This window comes from Geotrypetes seraphini, chromosome 8 (assembly GCF_902459505.1).
Source record: "Geotrypetes seraphini chromosome 8, aGeoSer1.1, whole genome shotgun sequence".
NCBI lineage: Eukaryota > Metazoa > Chordata > Amphibia > Gymnophiona > Dermophiidae > Geotrypetes > Geotrypetes seraphini.
Window position 1 is genome coordinate 103,026,228 of NC_047091.1, and position 23,299 is coordinate 103,049,526.

Consider the following 23,299-nt stretch of genomic DNA (forward strand, 5'->3'; position numbering starts at 1 on the left):
TATTTCTATTTTTAGTTTGTGATTATTCCATATTGGGCGAGGGTGTATCTGTGTTCTATGTATATGAAAAGGACATGGTTTTCTGTCAGCATCGACTGTACAAGATCAGTTGGCTGTGCAGGATCTGGCTTGTTTAGTTTTACAATGCATGTGTTGGTATTCTAGTGCTCTCTGCAGTGTTTAAGATGCTGCCTTTTCCTAGGTGCACCCTTGTTGTGTGACTCATGTATTACTAAAAATAACTTTTTTATATAGAGGAGGGGATTGTTAAAAAATGATCAGCACTGGCTGTCATATATACTAGGTACGCCACTGAATTTAATGACCCTATTCTAACTTTACCGTTGACGTAGGTGTTGTCGTCCCCCTCCCCTCCCCCTGCAAGCATAAATAATTAAATTAAAGTTGTATTAACATCAAACAGCTTTCAAGTGTCATTATAAGCAAATAAAAATAAAATATTTTTAATTCCTAAACTGTTTTGCCCTAGCTATCACTATGATCTTATATGCTACTTTTTTATTTTGCTGTAGTGCAATCACACAGGTCTCCTTCAAGGCTCAGTAACACCTCACCATAAATTATATGGAAGAGGTCTGGAAATGGGGATCGCATCTTCTGTATTTCATATCTTCAGTGAGACCTCAGGAAGTAACCTAGTGATCAAAACATTATTAGAGGTGTTGTAGAACCGTTTCTTGTATGACTGAATGAGTTCTAGTTATCTGTTTTTTTTTGTTTAAATTAATGCAGAAATAAATGTCTAGATTCAACCTAATGACTTCATTAACATATTTCCCTTTTTTAAACCTCTATACCATTTGAAAGAGGGAAAATATCTAATTATTCACTTCTAGAATTGGATACTTCTTAAATTTAATAAAAATATTCTGGCACAAGTGTCAAACCTTAAAAAAGGAAGTCATATCAAGCATTGAAAAATAATTAATAATAATTAACTAATAAAAATAGTACACATTTAATTTTCCCCATCATCAAATTTCTCTGTCCCGTCCTGCCTCACCCAGCTACTTTTTTATGCCACCCGGCTGGAAAAAAATTCTGGGGAGAACACTGGACTTGATTGAAGAAATGAAGAAAAAGATTGCAATTTCTGATAGATTAAAAAAGTCCAAATATTGACTGTGGCCCCAAGAAGTTGGTCAATAAAAGCAACAGCATCAAAATTTGGAGTTTCATAACATATGGTAAAGATGGCCTGAAAAATCAAGAAAGAGCAGAGTATGTGCAACGCAGAAATTGAAGATTAGATTAAGTGTATTTATGCCTCATCTGATCCAAAACTTGGCAAGCAGTTGCCAAAAAAAGTGGTTGATAGTTTTATGAAGTTGATAAATTTAGCAGAATCTGTCCTGGCAAGAAAGACTGCATTTCTGTTTGGCTCAGTGGTTTCAAAGTACAAAAACAAAAGTATTTGCTGTTGACCAATTTAAATGAAATGTATGTGGCATATCATGACAAATATGGAGCTGAAATTGGCTTCTCAAAATTTTGTGAGCTTAGGCCAAAGTGGTGTATAACTATTGGTGTATCAGGCACTCATTCTGTCTGACATTGCTGCTTTGGATGTCTCACTGCCATTTAAAATTGAACATGGCCACGACTGAGCTTCTTATCTTGCTTCCTAAACCCACCCTCTTTCCCCATTATCTATTTCTGTGCATCAGGCACTCATTCTGTCAGACATTGCTGCCTTGGATGTCGCACTGCCATTTAAAATTGAACATGGCCATGACTGAGCTTCTTATCTTGCCTTCTAAATCCACCTCTCCTCTTTCCCCATTATCTATTTCTGTGGATAACATTCTCATCTTGCTTGTCTCATCAGCTCACAACCTCTGAGTCATCTTTGACTCCTCTTTCTCTTTCTCTGCACAAATCCAACAGACAATTTTCTCTATAATATCACCAAAACCCTTCTCCATGGACAAGCAGTCTTAAGTCAGCCACACTTTGGTGACATCATCTAACGTTCCCAATTCAGAATTGCTCTCCCAGAACTCAGGTGAGGCTTTTGGGAGCTTCATCTGAGCATGTGCAGGTAGCCCTATATATACCTGTGCTGTCCTTCTCTAATCCAGTTTAGTTTATCTGCCCTTTCCAATGGACGGATCACTGCTCTCCAAGTTAAAAAACAAAACAAAAACAAAAAACCGAAAAAAGAAAAATGGCTGAAAAAAATGAGAAGAGTGCAGCAAAACCGGGCTTTAAGAAGTGCCCGGATTGCAAGAGAAAAAAGAGCACCACAAGGTTTGTGTCCATCGGGGAGGCTCACCTAGTGCTTAAAGATGTCCCTGAGGGCCCACAGAAACCACCTGCAAACACTGCAGAAACTGGGGGAAGACAAACGCAAGAAAGACCCTCCAACAGGACCAAAAATTGCAGCGGGCAAGACACCATCGACACCAGTAAGGATCTCCCTGGGACTCCAAGCCACAGCCAAGGCAACCCCCGCTTATCTGCTGCCTCAGGACGCCCAGAAAAAAACAGAGCACACTGCTCTTAGTTATCTGGTCTAATGAGCGCCTCCCCGATGGCTGTTCAGAGGACCGGACCAGCTACGGGGGCTCATACAGTGGCAGCAACGGCCGAGGGTCTCCCATCCCCTCCGCTGGCCATCTCCAGTGTGCTGATTCAGCACGGCGCTATGCTGTCTGCAGCCCGAATCTCATCCCAGGATGACGTCAGCGTGCCGGGTTCTGCCCCACTTAAAGGCACAGCTACAGCAAAAGGCAATCCAACCCACAGACAGTGTTTTTTCAAGCATGGCCTCAAATTCCGCCCACTTAAAGGGCCGAGACACCATACCTTACAAGAATCAGCATAACCGGACCTGGAAGGAGGGAACAAGAAGGAGAAACAGAGCAACTTCCTCCTCCTCTTCCTCATCGGCCTCACCAAGATGACGAAGGCGCAGAGGATCTACGGATCATGGGGCCAGGAGCAGAGCAGACTTTGCCAATCGGAGGATCACTCACATGCACCCGCCGCAGCTCCTAATATCCAGCCCCACCAACCAACCACCACTAATGATCACAGCCAACTGTTCAACCTTTAACAGATTCATCTTTCAGCAACTTGCCGAACAAAGGGTGCAGAGTCAGAGCCCAGCGCCAAACACAGAACAAATACCGCAACCACTGACAGTGTGGAGGCAGGGGGCAGAGACAGCCGCATCACACTCGCCAGCCACAGACAGCTACACCTCTGACTGCAGTGAGCGCTACCAGCATAACTATGCTTCAACACGAGGTAGCCCATACACAAGCACCCCCAGAGACCCCCAGACACAGACCCGCATCTGGGACAACCCTGTCAGACACGCCTGTGGAAGACCTCACCTATCCGAAGTTCCTCCAGAAGGTAGCTACCAAGTTAGCACTCACTCCTATACAGGAGCCAAAGGCAACAAATGAAGCACTGGGACTGCTGAAATATCTAAAGGTGTAAAAAGCCACAGTGGCGCTACCAGCTCACAAAATACTACTAGATTGCTGGGACAAGATCTGGAAAACCACACTATCAGGCCCCACCGTGTCCAGAAGGTTAGACCAAAAATACCAGATCAGTGAGGCACCAGGCTTCAACAAACCACAGCTTCCTCACCAATCCATCATAGTAGAATCTTCTCTCAAGAAAGCTAAGAGCAACCGCCCTCATGCCTACCACCCTCCGGGCAAGGAACACAGGACCCTGAACACCACCGCCAAAAAGGTCTACCATGGCTTCATGCTAAACACAAAAATGACACTCACCTGTTCCACCTTTATCCTGTACAATGATGCCTTCCGGAGGCAAGCAGAGGAAACCAGAAGAGAAAGTCTGCATAGCTCCCATACTACAGGATATGGAAGAATGCGGAAAACATATGATAAAAGCAACCTTCGATGCATTTAAAACATCTACCTGCACTACTGGAGTGGCCATAGCAACCAGACGGCTAGCATGGCTACAGACCTCAGGCCTATATGAAGACGCCCATGAATGCCTCGCAAATGCACCTTGCTCAGGGGAAAACTTATTTGGAGACAAAGTGAGAGAAGCAGTGGATACAATGAAAGAACATTGTACAACCCTCCAGATCCTCTCCTCAGATGGCTTTGTAAAGCCGCCTGCACCAAGACGGCATAGCACCACCCAGTATTGTAGACACAACAACACTGTAAGACGATATGACAACCAGACAAGATGGCCATCCCATCGACAGACAACACAACCTTACAGTGCTCCTTACCAGCAAAGGCAGCGCCAGAGGGAGAGAAAACAACAAAAGCCAACTTCTTCCACCAACCCGAAAGTTGGTCCTAGCTTTTGACTCCTCAACAATGCATCCTATTCAAGTAGGGGGCCGCCTCTCTGCATTCCTTAAAACCTAGAAGAGGATAACATCAGAAAGATGGGTGCTACAAATCATTAAAAAGGTAATACCACATCAGGTTCCATACCTACCTGCGGCCCAAATCACCAAAACGAAATTCCAGAGAATCACAAATGTAGCTCATCCTCAGAGAAATCCAAGCTCTCCTCCTAGCAAGAGCAATAGAACCAGTACCCAAGTCGCACACAACCAAGGGTTCTACTCCCGCTACTTTCTCATTCCCAAGAAGATGGGAGGCTTCAGACTCATCCTAGACCTATGCGGCCTAAACAAGTACGTCGTCAAGGAGAAATTTTGCATGCACTCCTTAGGAAACATCCTCCCGTTAATTTAAAAAGATGACTGGCTGGCTTCACTGGACCTTCAAGACGCGTACTTGCACATCACTTTGCACTCCTCCCAAAGAAAGTTTCTGCAGTTCTGGACCCTAGCTCAACACTTCTAATACTGAATCCTACCCTTTGAACTTTCCTCTGCCCTGAGAGTTTTCACAAAATGTGTCGCTGTGGCAGCAACCCACCTTCGCAAGAGCGCAATATGAGTGTCCCTTATCTGGACGACTGGCTGCTAGTGGGCTCGTCAGCCTGGGAGACAGCAACAGCAGTCAACACAACAATATACTCCTGCAATCCTTAGGGTTCCTCGTAAACACCATGTCCCAGAAGTACTCTAATATTTACTCAACTTATCAACGGCAAGCCACAGAACATCCTCCATAAGGGTCCATTTGAATGCCATATCAGCCTTCCACATCCGCATCGAGGACAGGACCCTAGCTAGACATCCGCTAGTGTCCAAGTTCACGAAAGGGCTAGCAAACCTGCACCCCCCAGCACGCCACCCACCTCCTGCATGGGACCTTGGCATCATCCTCCACAGATTAACAGCGTACCCCTTTGAGCCCTTGGCTGACTTATCCTGCTGTCCACAGAGAAATCCCGTTACAGGTAAGTAACTTCACTTTATCCACACTCTTATCTTTCACCTAGATACTGCAACTTGTTTCTTGCAGGTCTCCCAAAAACCATCTCTTTCCTCTTCAATCGGTTTAAAATTCTGCTTCACAACTAATATTCTGTCAGTGTCACTGTGCTCACATTAGCTTTCTCCTCGAGTCACTTCATTGACTCTCTATCCATTTTTGCATACAGATAATGTTGCGCGTGCAGATTTTGCTTTTTCTGCGGGTTCTAGTATTTTTCTAGGACTGGGGAGATCAAAGAACAGCAGCTGTGGCTTGGCTGGCATAGCTGGCGAGCTGTGGGGACATTTTGCTGCAGGGGTCTCTCCTTTGCATTTTCCTCGTGTATATTAGTTGTTACTCCTGTTCGGAGTTTTGTTTTCTGTTTATAGTTCTTAGTTCTGCTTGGCTATTTGACAGACTGATTGAATTAGTGAGAGTCACCTATTAAGTACTATTCCAAAGTTTTGTCTCGGTCTCCACCTGCTAGTCATGATGAAATATAACCCATCTGTAAGATCTAAAGCAGGGTTATCCCAGGACAAGCAGGCATGATATTCTCACATGTGGGTGACGTCATCTACGGAGCCCCGATGCGGAAGCATTTTCAAGCAAACTTGATTGAAGATTTAAGTTTGCTCTGCTGCTCCACGCATGCGTGCCTTCCTGCTCCACTAGGGGGTGCATCCCCTCGTGGTCTCCAGTTCAAAATTTTCCGCGAGCCTAGAAGACGTGTTTTTCAGGCTCTGCCCCAACTGCCTTCTAGCACCGCGATTTTTTCTTGTTTTTTCACGATTAAGTCGCTGTCGCGAATTCCTTACCTTTTTACTTGATTCCTGCTTCGTTTTCAACGACCCGGAGGCTTCCGGGTCCCCGTGGCCGCGTGGCTAATCGAGCCGCGGCTACTTTCGATTTAATGTCCCGGCCTTTGACCGGCTTTAAAAAGTGCACCCGGTGCGAGCGGCTTCTTTCTCTCACAGACCCGCATCGCCGGTGCATCCTTTGTCTGGGGGCGACTCATCCAACCGACTCCTGCCCCCAGTGCGCTATTTTCCAAAACCGGGCCCTCCGCCGAAGAAAAGCCCGCATGGCGGATCTCTTCACCCCGGACCAACCCTCCACTTCGGCCTCGAGGTCGGCCCTGGCCTCGGCCCCGGCCTTGACCTCGGCCCCGGAAACCTCGGCATCGCCTCGAGACTCGACCCCGAAGTCCTCGGGACAACAGAAAGCCTCGGCTCCGGGTAAGTCCCCTCTTCCCTCTTCAGGTTCTGTAACAGCGAAGAAGCCAGCCTCGGGGACAACGGCGACGCATGGCGGAAGCCCCATGCTTACAGCCCCGTCTTAGCCCGCCAAACCTTCGGGCCGTGCCTCCACCACACGGGAATACTCTGATACGAGGTCGCCCCCGGTGGAGCGCACAGAGGCAGGGGACATGCCTTCGATGCTGTCCGTGCCCGTCTTCCAGGACCTACTCCGAGCGATGATCACGTCGGAGCTGTCCGCTGCAATGGCCCAGTTTCAATCGGCCTCGACCTCGAATGTGCCAGACCAACCTGAGCCTCACACCGAACAACCTCGAGGAAAGGTGCGCAACCCTCGCCGCATCCCATCCTCCTCGGACTCCTCGCCGAGACGCCCGAGACGTTCCCCCTCTGCGGACCGCCGAGGGGCAAAACGTCGAGCTAGAACGACAGAAACCTCGAACCGCCGTACCTCCAAGAAGGCCCGAGGTTCACCAACCCTACGAGGCCGTTCTCCCACACCTCGTACAGGACCACTAAGGGTGGCTGAGTTATCACTCTCCAACCCGCGTATCCTCCGAACTCCCGCTCGGACGCATTCCCCGAGGGAGTCCGGATCGAGGTCACCAATCCGACATCGATCGGTACCCCTAACCCCGGCATCGTCTCCGAGGGGCTCCTCGAGACGCCGAAGATCGACAACCCCGGAACACTCTCACAGTGCTTCCCCAACCTCGGAGCATGGATCAGAGCATGAACCTCGATACTCGAGGGAAGCCTCCTTATCCTTCTCCACCCGACGAAGGTCTCGTTCCCTGACCCCGCACGGGGCTCCGGGAACATCTCGCCCATCCTTCACTCGCTTTGTCCAAGACATGGGCCACGCATTGGACTTAGATCTCCAGTCCGACTCCAGATACTCTAAGGAGTACCTGGCGGAGCTGGATATGCCATCACTGCCCAGAGAGTCCCTTCGCTTACCTAACCCGGTACTCCAACAGGCCTTCTTCAGGAACCTGGAGACCCCCTACATGGTCACGGCCGTACCCTCCAAAATGGAGGCCAAGTACCGCACAGTACCTTATCCGGGATTCGAGCAACCACAGCTCTCCCACCAATCGCTGCTAGTGGAATCCTCCTTGAAAAAGGCTCACCCGTCCCGGGTCTCAGCAGCGGTACCCCCAGGCCGGGAAGGCCGAACCCTGGACAAGTTCGGCAGGAGACTATACCAAAACGCAATGATGGCCTCTAGGGTGCAAAGCTACACTTTCACCTTCACATCATACCTCAAACACCTCATTGGACTATTGAGAGCCTTTGAGACTGACCTACCGGCCTCCCGGCAGGAAACGTTCGGCCTGCTTTTAGAGTCCCTCTCCAACCTGCGCCTTCATCTATTCCACGCGGCCTACGATGGTTTCGAACTCTCCTCCAGAGAAGCAGCCTTCGCTATCGCCATGCGCCGACTAGCTTGGCTGCGCCTGGTCGACATGGACCCCAACTTACAGGACCGGTTAGCTAACCTCCCCTGCGTGGGAAAGGAATTGTTCGATGACACTATCGAGGCGGCGACAAAACGCCTCTCCGAACATGAACGCTCATTTGCCTCCCTTGTCCGGCAAAAGCCCAAACCGCCAGCGTCCAGGCCATACAGGGCCCCTCCGCGCCGCTACCCACAAAAGTCCACCCCTGCTTTCTCGCGGCCCCCACCCAGACGTCCGCAAGCCCATCACAGGGCCATGCCCAAGTCCCAACCGCCCGCGACCACCAAACCATCCCCGTCCTTTTGACGGGACACGCGGAAGGGGGCGGGCCTTCTTCGCCATAGTCCCAGGCCGCCTTCCCATCGGAGGTCGACTCAAAGCCTTTTACCCTCGCTGGGAACAACTCACGACGGACGCATGGGTCCTTGGCGTGATCTCATCAGGGTACTCTCTCAACTTTCGGGCCATTCCCCCGGACAACCCCCCAAGGAATTGCCCTCCCAACAGGACTCAGCTACCTCTACTCCTCTCCGAAGCTCGAGACCTGCTTCGCCTGAGAGCAGTGGAGAAGGTCCCCCCCGACCAACGGGGGAAGGGCTTCTACTCCCGTTACTTTCTGGTACCGAAAAAAACGGGAGACCTACGCCCAATACTAGACTTGAGACGCCTCAACAAATTCCTGGTTCGGGAAAAGTTTCGGATGCTCTCACTACCAACACTCTACCCCCTGATCGACGAGGGCGACTGGCTCTGCTCCCTCGATCTCAAGGAGGCGTACACACATGTCCCAGTGCACCCCGCTCACCGCAAGTTTTTGCGTTTCCAAGTAGGGGACTGGCACCTACAATACCGAGTCCTCCCCTTCGGACTAGCATCATCACCCCGAGTCTTCACCAAGTGCCTCGTGGTGGTAGCAGCAGCCTTACGCTCCCAGGGCCTCCAGGTATTCCCCTACCTGGACGACTGGCTAATCAAAGCCCCGTCCAAAGAAGGGGCTATCTCAGCGACCCAACAGACTATTACCTATCTACAAAGTCTGGGGTTCGAAATAAACTTCCCAAAATCTCAACTACGCCCCTCACAATCCCTACAGTTCATCGGGGCCACGCTGGACACGGTTCGCCTCCGTTCCTTCCTCCCCCCTCCGCGCCTGGAGGCGTTAGTAAGTCTGAGCCGAAGGATCTCTCGGCTGACCTCAGTATCAGCCCGACAGATGATGACCCTTCTGGGCCACATGGCCTCCACCGTCCATGTCACACCCTTCGCCCGCCTCTATCTGAGAATCCCTCAATGGACCCTGGCGTCTCAATGGCGTCAAGACCGGGACCCGATCGACCACTCCGTGACAGTGACTCCTTCATTGCAACGATCGCTCCGCTGGTGGGCCGACTCTTCAAATCTTTCCAAAGGTTTGCTCTTCCTCACCCCACCCCACAGCAAGGTACTCACCACGGACTCGTCGGAGTACGCTTGGGGAGCCCATCTGGACGGCCTGCGCACCCAAGGAATGTGGTCAGCACAAGACCGCCGTTGCCACATCAACGTGCTAGAACTTCGGGCCATCTACCTCGCAGCAGTAGCCTTCCAACATCTGCTCCGCGACCGAGTGGTTCTCATCCGAACCGACAATCAAGTAGCGATGTACTACGTAAACAAACAAGGGGGCACAGGATCTTGGCCCCTTTGCCGGGAAGCCCTGCGCCTCTGGAAATGGGCAATCTCCAACAACACCTTCCTTCGGGCGGTGTACATACAAGGAGAACAAAACTGCCTGGCGGACAGACTCAGCCGCCTCCTCCAGCCACACGAGTGGTCACTACACTCTCAGGCCCTACGAGGAGTGTTCGAACGGTGGGGGACGCCTCAAATAGACCTGTTCGCGTCCCCTCACAATCACAAGCTGCCTCTCTTCTGCTCCCGGATATACTCCCCGGACCGGCTCGAGGCCGACGCCTTCCTCCTCGATTGGGAGGGAAGGTTCCTGTACGCGTTCCCGCCGTTCCCTCTGATACTGCGGACGCTTGTCCACCTGAAAACAGTACAAGCCACCCTGATCCTGATTGCCCCTCGCTGGCCACGCCAGCCGTGGTTTTCCCTTCTACTTCAACTCAGTGTCAGAGATCCACTGCCTCTGCCTCTGTTTCCCTCTCTACTGTCACAGGGTCAGGGTTCACTGTTACATCCCAATCTTCAATCTCTTCATCTGAATGCTTGGTTTCTCTCCCCCTGACTGCTCTCCCCGTGTCTCAATCAGTCAAGGAGATATTGGAGGCCTCTAGAAAAACCTCGACGAGAACCTGCTACTCCCAAAAGTGGACCAGATTCTCAACCTGGTGCTCCTCCCACAGCCAGGACCCGGTGTCGGTCCCCGTCCCCCTGGTCCTTGACTATCTACTTCAACTATCTCATTCCGGCCTAAAGACCAACTCCATTCGAGTACACCTCAGTGCGATTGCGGCCTTTCATCAGCCCCTGGAAGGGAAAGCCCTCTCGCTCCATCCCTTAGTCACTCGCTTCATGAAGGGCCTGCTGAACGTCCACCCCCCTCTCAAACCTCCCCCGGTGGTTTGGGACCTTAACGTGGTTCTGGCTCAACTAATGAAACCTCCATTTGAGCCCCTAGACAAATGCCATCCAAAATTCCTCACTTGGAAGGTAATTTTCCTACTTGCACTCACGTCCGCACGGCGGGTTAGTGAGCTACAAGCTCTGGTAGCGGACCCACCCTTCACGGTATTCCATCACGACAAGGTGGTACTCCGCACCCATCCAAAGTTCCTACCTAAAGTAGTGTCTGATTTCCATCTCAATCAGTCCATTGTCTTACCTGTGTTTTTTCCCAAGCCCCACTCTCACCCCGGAGAAGTGGCGCTCCACACTCGTGACTGCAAAAGAGCGTTGGCCTTTTACCTCCAACGCACTCAGCCACACCGGAAAGTCCCACAACTGTTTTTGTCCTTCGACCCAAACCGGTTAGGTCACCCAGTTTCCAAACGCACCTTGTCCAACTGGTTGGCCGATTGCATCTCCTTTTGCTACGCTCAGGCTGGTCTCGCGCTGCATGGTCGAGTAACGGGACACAAAGTCCGAGCGATGGCAGCCTCCGTAGCCTTCCTCAGGTCAACACCTATTGAGGAAATCTGCAAGGCTGCCACATGGTCTTCGGTTCATACCTTCACCTCCCACTACTGTCTGGACTCCCTGTCCAGAAGCGATGGCCGGTTCGGCCAATCGGTGTTGCGAAATCTATTTGCTTAAATTGCCAACTTCCCTCCATCCCTATTCAGTAAGCTTGGAGGTCACCCACATGTGAGAATATCATGCCTGCTTGTCCTGGGATAAAGCACAGTTACTTACCGTAACAGGTGTTATCCAGGGACAGCAGGCATATATTCTCACAACCCACCCACCTCCCCGAGGTTGGCTTCTTGGCTAGTTAAGTGAACTGGAGACCACGAGGGGATGCACCCCCTAGTGGAGCAGGAAGGCACGCATGCGTGGAGCAGCAGAGCAAACTTAAATCTTCAATCAAGTTTGCTTGAAAATGCTTCCGCATCGGGGCTCCGTAGATGACGTCACCCACATGTGAGAATATATGCCTGCTGTCCCTGGATAACACCTGTTACGGTAAGTAACTGTGCTGTACCCACACTGTTTTGGCTTGTGAGCTACTTTTAAAATGACCAAGTCAAAATGATCTACCAACAATACATTTTTAAAAAAATACAAAGCACACTGTACGCAGAGAAAATGTTAATTATCATTTATATTCGGGGGGGTTTTCAAAGAGTTCAAGGCAGATGACTTTAAAATATGCAATGTCACCTCAGTAACAACTATACAAAAAATATAACATAGTAGATGACAGCAGATAAAGACCCCAATGGTCCATCCAGTCTGCCCAACCTGATTCAATTTAAATTTTTTTTTTTTTTTTAATTTTTCTTCTTAGCTATTTCTGGGCAAGAATCCAAAGCTTTACCCGGTACTGTGCTTGGGTTCCAACTGCCAAAATCTCTGTTAAGACTTATTCCAGCCCATCTACACTCTCCCAGCCATTGAAGCCCTCCCCTGCCCATCCTCCACCAAACGGCCATACACAGACATAGACCGTGCAAGTCTGCCCAGTAAGACCGTGCAAGTCTGCCCAGTAGACAAATATACCCCGTCCCTTTTTACTAAACCGCGATAGCGGTTTTTTAGCGCAGGGAGCTGCGCTGAATGCCCCGCACTGTTCCTTGTGCTAAAATCCGTTACTGCGGTTTAGTAAAAGGGGGCCATAGTGCAAAACATAGATAGCAGATATAAATTCTCAAAACGGACACATTTTGATCACTAAATTGAAAATAAAATCATTTTTCCTACCTTTGTGTCTGGTGGTTTCATGAGTCTCTGGTTGCACTTTCTTCTGACTGTGCATCCAACATTTCTTCCCTTCTTTCTGCCTCCTGCATGCTTTGTCTCCTCCAGATCTCATTCCATTCCCCAACCAACATCTCTGTCCTTCCATGAGTCCAACTTTTTCTTCCTCTCTTTCTTCTCTCTCTCTCTCTCTTTCTCTCTCCCTCTCTCTCTCTCCCCTCTCTCTCTCTCCTCTCTCTCCTCTCTCTCTCTCCTCTCCTCTCTCTCTCCTCTCCTCTCTCTCTCCTCTCCTCTCTCTCTCCTCTCCTCTCTCCTCTCCTCTCTCTCTCCTCTCCTCTCTCTCTCCTCTCTCTCTCCTCTCTCTCTCTCCTCTCTCTCTCTCTCTCTCCTCTCTCTCTCTCTCCTCTCTCTCTCTCTCTCTCTCCTCTCTCTCTCTCTCTCTCTCCTCTCTCTCTCTCTCTCCCTCTCTCTCTCCTCTCTCTCTCCCCTCTCTCGCTCTCTCTCCCTCCCCCTCCCCCTAACATCAATTCTTACGTTGGAGAGGATTGGCTGGCCTGGAACTTCCTCTCCGAGTCAGAGCTTGGGGCGGCGGTGGGGGACCTTGGGGATAGGAAGGCTGATCGGCTCGATAGATCGTGAAGGCAACGTGAGCCTTTAACGGTCTGGAGAGTCTAAAAGAAAGAAAATTAGCAGGTAAGAACCTAATTTCTCCTTTCTGTATGTTGCACTGCTTTCAGCTGTGTATATCTGAAATTATCAGGCGCAATTAAGGAAAGATTTATAAACTATAACGAGTTTTACCTCATCCAAAGTTGTCATGTCTTCAATAAGACATTAACTATTTTTTCTGCGGCCCTCCTACAAATCCAAAATATGGCCCTGCAAAGGGTTTGAGTTTGAGACCGCTGGTCTATTCTTTATTCACTTCTATTCGGTTGCTTTGGGACATTACTACTGCAGGGGTCTCTGTGTTACTCAGCCAAGTAGGAGGAGCAGCAAAGAAAAGTGTGTGGATTTCTGCAAAGCCTAGTTCATGAGTTGAGATGAGACACCTACAGTATGGAATCCTCTGGGGACTAACAGAAAGAAGATTACCAAAGATAAGAACCTAATCTTCCAATGAAAGTAATCTGAAGTTCTGTGAGGACTGGAGAAATATGTTTGCTAAGTGCTTTGCTTTTTATTTATTTAATTTTTAAATAGTGGATAAGAAGTCCAGCAGTGGTGCTGAAGAATTTGGATTAAACCAGATGCTCACTTCCCTGAACTCCTGCTAATATTCAAATAACTTCTTGACAGAATATTATAACAGCCATTTGTTGTATTTGAGTGAAATAAACATAAATGTATTTTCTGTTTGGCAGTATAAATTATTTCTTTCCCCTTCAGTTACAGCTGCAGAAGACTCAATATTTACAGCTGGGACAAAGCCGTGGCCAGTACTATGGAGGATCTCTGCCAAATGTGAATCAGATTGGTAACAGTGCCATTGACTTGCCTTTCCAGGTGAGTGCACACATTCTTTTATTACTGTGGTTAAAAAGAGTTCATGGATAGAGGGACAGATTTTTTTTCTCCAAGCCATTATCTACTTGTGACCCTGGGCTAGTCACTTAATCCCCCCCACATTGCCCCAGGTATATTAAATAGATTATGAACCCACAGGCACATAAGAATAGCTCCACTGGGCCAGACCAATGGTCCATCAAACCCAGCAGCCCGCTTCCATGGTGGCCAATCCAGGTCACCAGCCTCCAGCCAAAATCCAAGGAGCAGCAATATTCCATGCTACTGATCCAGGGCAAGCAGTGGCTTCCCCCATGTCTTTCTCAATAATAGACTATGGACTTTTCCTCCAGGAAATTGTCCAAACCTCTCTTAAAACCAGCTACGCTATCCGCTCTTACCACAACCTCTGGCAATGCATTTCAGAGCTTAATTATTCTCTGAGTGAAAAAAAATTCCTCCTGTTGGCTTTAAAAGTATTTCACTGTAACTTTGAGTGTCCCCTAGTCTTTGTAATTTTTGATGGAGTGAAAAATTGATCCACTTGTACCCATTCTACTCCACTCAGGATTTTGTAGACTTCAATCACAAGAAAATGCTTGAATACTTGAATAAATTCATGTAAACCGTTCTGAGGTCCCCTGGGAGAATGGTATAGAAAATTGAATGAATTAAAAAATGTATTTAACATTTATTTTTTATTTTATTTATTTAAATATTTATATACCACTTATAACCTAAATAGTTTAAATTCAGGTACTCAAACATATGACCAATATTAAGCTGCTTAGTTCGTTTCAGTAGGACTGCAGAATTTGCAATTACAAAGTTAAATAGATAATATTCATTGGAATCAAGGATCCCATTTTGCTCTCCTAATCAACAAATAACATTTTCTAATTAACCATTGAATATCATTACTATCCTTTAACCCCCACCTTCAAAATATCTCTTGTTCCTCTTAATCTTAAATGGGAAACTTTTGGTAAGACATCAAAATAGCAAGTAAAAGATCATAAGTTAGCTGGCATAGAATTATTTTTGAATATTAACCCCCTACATTACCAATGTAGACATTATATTCATCAATTTGGTCCATGGAAGGAAATACAGACAATATTCAAAAGAGGTTGCTCACATCATTTGGCAGTTACTAAGACACGTCCTTGATTCTGAGAAATGCTCGTATCACTCACTATTTTTCCAGCCCAATATAGCAAGTCCAGTCACTAAGTTCCATAGTAACACATACCCTCTTTTACAAAGTCATGCTAGCGGTTGCTGCACAGCTCCACTGTTCTGAACCAATGGATGTTATCCCTTCCTACCTGCAGGTGGAAGTAGAGAAAACTGATTTCTGTCAGTGATATTGCCACCATAAACTGTGGTGCTCTCTGGAACAATCTGGTATTTTTCTCCACCTTTAGCAGGTTGTAGGTTGTGCTGACATGCTGATTCCCTGGCCTAGCTCCTTGCTCTGCTGGCTGCGGCTGCACAGTGTGGTCAAGTCTAATGGCAGCTCCCAGATCGCAGTCTTGGGATTGCACATGGTTGAGTTTGGAGTTTGGCTCCAAAGCCCCCAGATGCACTCCTTAGAACAACAGTGTGAGGCTTTGGCTCGGACCTGCAGACCCTTTCCTGAAGAGTGCAGGTTCCTATCCCTCTTGCATGTTCACCTGTTAGGGTGTACCCTGCCCCCCCTCCATTGGCTCTTCCTGCAGCGCCCAGACTTTCCATCACTTTGGCCTGGCTAGCTTTATGCCCTTTATAAGGGGCTAATTTTATGGTAAAGAATTAAGAATTAAATTTCCTTTTTGGCGCACCCAGAGAGAGCTGGGCACAGCAGAGATGCTAAAGCCCTAGGCTGAGGTAGGACAGGGCAGTCACAGGCTTGTGCATGCCTGCCATGTGCTAGGGCATGCTGGTTGGCACACCAGCCTTCAGAGCCAGCAGCTGAGTAGGGATAATGGATTATTTTTATAGTTTTTTTTTCTCTCGAGCATATATGTAAGGTGTTCCCTTTCCCTCAGCAGCTCAAATGGATACTTTTTTTCTGTCTCAGTGTGCTTGCCAAGACACATTGATGAGAGGATTCTAACTGCCAATCTCAATTCACTCAGACTGGGAAGACAAATCCCTTATCTCGTTTCACTTTAATTTCTGTTCCTCTCCCACCCCTAACCCCTCTGCAAGGGGGCATCCTGATGAGAATTCTGGTGATTTTTGGCTCCACAGGTTCCCTCTTGGGACTAATCATAGCTTTCATCCTCTTGGGGGGGCCCTCATGTGGATCGACAGAGAGCGCCATTTTGTGATCTTAGAACTGTAGACCATATCTTGTTGTTCCAAGAGGTCAGAATTCTTCGGAAGCAGTGGAAGAGGAGTCAAACCTCCTCTTGGGTTCACAGTCATCATTGAACTCTGGTTCCTGGAAGCCATCTGTTGGGAGGCTAAGGAGGAATGATCCCGTGGGTTCTGGCCCTATTGTCTTGAGGAGCATCTTGTCAATTAGGCGAGGTCACATGGGCCTTGGCTATGCTTAAGCCTCTTGCAGTGGGTGCCTCAGAGCCTGAAGCATTTTCTGCTCCATAAGGCCCTCATCCACATGATGATGATGTGGGAATTCCTGGATGGTCCTCTTAGTCGCTGGGGCTCTTGCTTGTCTCTATGCCTTTATAAAGGAGGTGGAGCAGTGTTGTGTCTTCCAAAAGGTAGAAATTCTGTTTATGGGAGTTACAGTGGTGACTGCTGTACCTGACCAAGTAGGCTTGGTCAATAGAGAGCTTCATGAAATGTATGTGGAGCATAAGCTCTGCCTGGCCTTTTCAGTGGTGGCCCCAGCATTCAGGCTGCTATTTGTAGCTGTTACTTAGCTCTGTGCTGCCTTGGTTCAGCAGTTGCCAAAGGCTCTGAAGACTTTCTGCCTGGAATCTGAGTCGCCCTTTATTCCAGGACAAGCAGGTAGCATATTCTCACATATGGGTGATATCATCCACAGAGCCCCGGAATGAACATTTTAAAAGTGCATTGCCACTTTAAGAAATGTAGAAAGTTTGCGATAGCCCGCACTGCGCTTGTGCGAGTGCCTTCCCTCCCGATATAGACGCACGGCCCCTCAGTTCTTAGTATTCCGCGGAGCTAAGAAGTTGCGTTTTCACAACGTTCGTCGTGTTTTTCTTACTTGCTTTCCCACTCCTGTGTTCTTTTCTTTTAGTTAAAATATCTACCATTAAAAAAAAAAAAAATCCAATTTTTTTTTTTCTTCAGGTGTCTGACGGGTTGACCAGCGGGGCCTTTTGTCAAACTTCAGCCATCTAGTTTAATTTTGCTGAGGAAGTGTTCCCATCGATGTCCCGCCCAGTAACAGGTTTTAAGGAGTGTGGCCGGTGTTCCTGAACTATATCCATCACAGACCTGCACAGCTGGTGCCTATAGTGTCTGGGTCCAGAGCACTGGGTTCAAGCCTGCACGCGTTGATTGACTTTACAGAAGCGCACCATCAAAAGCCGCCTTCTGCAACAGGAAAAGTTGTTCAGTGTCGCAATGGAAGGAAATTTATCTTCAACACCATCAATATCGAAGACTCCAATGACAAAGTCACAGACACCCCCTGATACACCACCATCGACTTTGGTGTTGCAGGTCATCGCTCCATCTGGTAAGCCAACTAAAAAGCCAACAGTTTCCCAGACAGGGTCACAGGTCACTAAGGCATCGAGTCCATTCATGCCGACCAAGTGTAAACTCATTATGCGACTAGTTCATCATCGAGGGGTGCATCGTCATCTGAATCATCTTCTCCGGAACGTGTCGCAGGACCGTTTGTACCAGCGACCAAGCCAAAGGTACCTGTGCTTACTTTTCAACAGAAGCTCGATGCTCTGTTTCATGAAGGGCTTTAGGATAAGATTCAACTTTTAACCCGAACACTGACTCCTTCTGTGCCAGCCCAGCCTGAGCCTAATACTGCCAGGTCCTCCGGCACCATTGATGAGTCCTTGATGCTTCACAAGGAATCTCGATACCACTCAAGTCCATCCAGTCCTGCATCGAAGCATTGGTGTTCTAGACACTGGTCTACTTCATCGAAAAGTCGGTCATCTTCTTCAAGACGCTCTAGTAAGAGTTCTTCTAATTCCAAGAAGGTTTCTTGCAAACATTCCAAGGATCCTTTGACACCGGATCAGTACCGGTCAAAGCCTCATACTCCTTCTGTCCTTATTGACTCTGACCATCAGGGATTCCAATCTGGACCTTTCTCTTTCATCCTCCAAAGCAGGTGATTCTCCTGCATTGAAGTCTCCTGGGCATTCTCCACTCAGATGCGTTTTACAAAGAGTAAGAAACTGGACAACCCAGCGATCTACAGAGTAATCATAAAGCTCTTTTTGATTTTCTAAAATTCGTACAAATAGAGACGTCTTTAATAACTTTGTGAAGTGTGTGTGTGTGTATGAGCAAGAACTTGTAACAAAGTATGCAACGCCTTATCTCAACTAGCTGTCTGATAGGTAAACATGCACTGGAAAAACTTCTTATGCGTACAACCTCGAATGGGAGGAAAAACGAATAGAGATGTAGTATGTAATGGATGTTTCACATTGAACAAGGTGAACAATTCCAATAAGTACTCGGGTGCCTGCCCATATAAGATTTTGTAACAAAGGGTCCCAAATTTAAACAGTACATGGGCCTCAAATGGAGCCAGTGAAATTCTCTATAGTAAGATGTAGTATGATCAGATTTCTTCAAATCAAAAATCAAGCGCACTGCTACATTCTCAATTTTATGCAATCTAATTAAATTTGTACAATGCCAGGCAAGGTGCAGTGAATTAAAATAGTTACTAAGTATCAGAGATTAAACTAGAGTCCTAAATGCCACAGGGTTGAAATATAATTTAATAGTATGCAGTTCCCACAAAATGAAAAAGCATTTTTTGACCAATGCTGAAGTAAATATCTTCATAGACAGATTTCTATTTAAGTACACGCCCAAAATTTTAATTTCCAATTTAATAGGGTAAGTAATTCCACCAAGTGTCAAATCTCTGTTAACCTTTCGATTTGAAGGAGAAGCAAAAAAGAATTTGGTTTTATCCTGGCTGAACTTTAATTCATAATCTCATCCAATTATTCATACTGCACATAATCTCTTGAATGACATTAAGAGAAACTAAGATTCTCAGAAATAGGAATAACAATTGTGATGTCATCCACATAACTAAAGATCTTCAGATTGACAACTGATAGTTTTTCACCCAAGGATGCCAAATAGATATTAAAGAGCACAGGGGACAGTGGGGAGCCCTGTGGGACACTGCATGGGTTACTCCAGATTCAGAGAAAACACCCTTAAAGAACATTTGGTACGCATGAAGTTTTGAAAAATCCCAAAACCATCATAATTCTTTACCCGAAATGCCCATGGTGTCTAAACAATTAAGGAAGATGTCACGATCTACCAAATCGAAGGCACTGCTGAGATCAAACTGCAAAAGCAGTGCTCCCATTCCTCTGCTAGTTCCACCCCCACCTCAGCATCTTTCCCACCCTCTCTCCATCCATCCTATGTCCCAAGTTAGTGCCCCCTTCCTCTCTCCCTTTTCTGTCTGAAGTTCATGCCCCTTCTCTCCCTTTCTGTGTCCCAATTTGTGCCCCCTCCCTCCTTCCAGCTTTTGTCCCAAGTTCATGCCCCTCCCATGTCCCAACATGTGCTCTCCTCTATCCCAAGTTAGTACCCCCCTCCCTTGGTCCAACGCATGCGCGTTTTATGGCCCAACTATTTTGGTGCCCCTCTCCCTCAAGGCTATACCAGAGCCATCCAGGTCAACCGCCTCCTGCTTGCCTTCCAGCCGCACTTCTTCACAAGGCCTTAGGCCCTGCATGTGGCTGACCCGGAAGCCTTCTCTCTAATATTAGCTCTGATGTCAGAGGGAATGCTTCCAGGTCAGCCACTGAGGGCGTGCTTGGAATGCTGCCTGCTGCTTGGAAGAGGGGCGAATGCGGCTGGAGTGCAGGAAAAGGAGGGGCACAGGTATTGGAGCCCCTCGAAGTTCCTCTAACCCTACAGGATCCCCGCGGCTTCCATGGGATTCCTGTTATCCCTGTCCTCATGCAGTTCTCTAATATGATCCCTCTACACAAAAGTGGAAGTAAGGAAGAAGTAGGGAATTACAGGACAGTAAGTCTGACTCTACGGGAAACACTTTTAAAACATAGAATGGTGAAGTTTCTGGAATCCGGTGGATTCACCAGAGGTAGGTTTTGTCAGACAAATCTTATCAATTTCTTTGACTGGGTGACCAGAGAATTGAATAGAGGGAGTGCACTAGATGTGGTGTGTTTAGATTGTAGCAAAGCCTTTGACAGTGTTCCACACAGACATCTAATAAATAAACTGAGTGCCCTTGGGATGGGCCCCAAAGTGAAGGGCTGGGTCAGAAACTGTTTGAGTTCAAGACAACAGAGAGTAGTGGTCAATGGAGATCGCTCTGAGGAAAGGGATGTTACCAGTGGTGTGTCTCAAGATTCTTCTTGGGCCTATTCTTTGTAACATTTTTATAAGCGATATTGCTGATGGGCCGTCAGGTAAGATTTGTCTCTCTGTGGATGATACCAAAATCTGCAATAGAGACATTCTGGATGGTGTGAATAAAATGAAGAAATAATAATAACAATTTATTCCTGTATACCGCCAAACCATCAGTTCAGGGCGGTTCACAACAAGAAGAGGCTGAACAAACAGTGAATTACATACATAAGCATCTAATGTTTCCCAGAAAATACACATTGCAATTAAATCACATATTTATCAAACAGGTATGTTTTAAGAATTTTTTGAAATAGATAATAAGACTGAGCTTGGGGAATAAGAGCATTCCAACATGCACTAGCCTGGAAAGCAAAAGCAAGAATCTCTTAATGTGACATGCTTTTACCGATGGGAATATAAACCAGCAGGTCCTTCGTGTATTCTTGTTTTAATTATAAAATTCAAAGTGGTAAGAGAGGTAGGTTGGAGTCAATCCAAATAAAACTTTGAAACAAATACAACCAAATTTAAACAAAACTCCAGCCTCAAATGGCAGCCAATGGAGCTTCAGGTAATAAGGGCTTACATGATCATAATTTTTTTTTTACTTTAATTTTTATTGAATTTAACATACTTTACAAGTATAACTACTTGGTTTAGAAATACAAAATCATGTTCCAAAAGAAAAACATCATTAAACATTACAATATTTAAAATAAATATATATATGAAACTTAACTCTTCCTTAGACCTCAATTAGGAGGAGGAAAAAAGAAAAACAAAGATATTATAGGGAGTAATATTACAATAATACAAAGGTAAAGACTTAAACGCTACAACCCGGCATTTCCTTTAAGCTACACTCCCTCCACTAGATAAACCCTTGAGATCTAAAAAGGAACGTAGATGATCTGGTGTAAAGAACACATATTTCAGACCCCTAAACTTAATAACACATTTGCATGGATAAGCTAGCAAAAAAGTAGCACATAGCTTCCTTGTCTCTTCTCTCATGCTCAAAAACATTTTTCGTCTTTCCTGGGTTATTCTAGTTACATCATGGTATAACCATAAACGTTGACCACAAAAAAAAGTGATCCAGACTTTTTAAAGAATAACCTCATAACTGCATTAAGATCTTGTTTAAAATTCTATAAAGATTTGTATTCTTCCGAGCCCTATTCAGAAAAGGAAAAAGATGGTATAGAATTTTTAAAGTTAATAAATGGACCAAAGATTCCTGAACATATAAAACGAAGTTTAGAAGAACCAATATCCTTAAAAGAGTTAGGTACAGCATTGAAGTCCCTCAGAGTTGGATCCGCTCCAGGTGGAGATGGTTATACAGTAGAGTTTTATAAATCATTCCAAAACATCATAATGCCCTATTTATTAAAATTATATCAGAAACAACTAAATAAAGGTTGTATTACAGGTACTATGGCTGAATCAATAACTATAGTTTTACCTAAGCCAAATAAAGATCCTACTTTGGTATCAAACTATAGACCTATTTCTTTAATAAATGTGGATGGAAAAATTTTAACTAAGGCAATAGCATTAAGATTGGCTAAAGCTCTCCCTTTCATTATTGATATGCATCAAACAGGTTTTGTTGCTCAAAGACATTCGTCTCATAATACTAGACTGGCACATCACATGTTATATTTGACAAAATCCATCAATGACCCAGCATTCTCTATTTCATTAGATGCGGAAAAAGCTTTTGATAGAGTGGAATGGTCCTTCATGTTTCAGACAATGGAATGGTTTGGTATAGGATCCGGTTTTATACAAATAATAAAGGCATTGTATAACTCCCCTGTTGCTAGATTATATATTAATAATGATTTTTCAGAAAAATTTATTCTACAAAGAAGGGTTAGACAAGGATGCCCACTATCTCCTTTGCTTTTTGATATCGTTTTAGAACCCTTGTTATTAGCTATAGAACAGATAAAGGAGATACAGGGTATTCCACATTCAGATAGAGAATATAAATTATCAGCATATGCGGATGATATATTACTTTATTTGAGAAATCCGGAAACAACCATTCCAAAGCTACTCGAACTGATTGAAAGATTTGGAAAATTTTCAGGATATAAAATAAACTGGAATAAATCAGAAGTACTTCCACTCAACGTACATTGTACAAAAAGTTTATTTGACTCATTTTCTTTTATTTGGAAAGAGGAAGGATTAAAATACTTAGGAATTTGGATTACAAAAACTATAGAAGAAACTATGATAATCAATGAAAAAAATTTATTACAAAAAGTGTCAGAAATGTGTGAGCAATGGAATCCTTTGTGCATATCTTGGTGGGGGAGAGTGCAAACTGTAAAAATGATGATTTTACCAATAGTTTGTTATCAAATGGGTATGATACCAATTTTTTTCCAGGGGTCTTTTTACAAAAAATTGGATAAAATATTAACAAAATTTATTTGGCTTGGAAAAAACCCCAGAATTGCTCTAGTATCTTTACAAAGACCAATTGAGGAGGGAGGGGTAAATTTTCCAAATTTTTATAGGTACCATCAAGCCTATATTATGCGTCATGGTATGTATTGGATCCTCCCAGAACCCATTGAACATATACCAGATTGGTTCTGGTTAGAATGGAGATTAATGTTTCCTTTACGTCTGAGTCATGTGATAAGTATTCAAATGCCAAGGTTATATAAAGATCATAAAATATTAATGGATACTTGGAAAACTATAAGATATATAAGTAATCTAACTCCTATTCCAATAACTAAATCAACGACTCAAACAATATGGCTTAACCCAAAGATCAAAGTTGGCG

At 45.9% G+C, this 23,299-nt stretch overlaps 1 protein-coding gene across 2 annotated transcripts in view; it reads left to right on the top strand.

The window, feature by feature from the left end:
• Positions 1 to 23,299, top strand: part of CRTC1 (CREB regulated transcription coactivator 1) — a 387,940-nt gene that overhangs the window by 62,003 nt on the left and 302,638 nt on the right. For both annotated transcript variants that reach the window (XM_033955481.1, XM_033955482.1), the window contains exon 2: positions 13,837 to 13,953. In XM_033955481.1, coding sequence (XP_033811372.1) covers positions 13,837 to 13,953 — 117 coding nt within the window. The remainder of the gene's footprint in view (positions 1 to 13,836; positions 13,954 to 23,299) is intronic.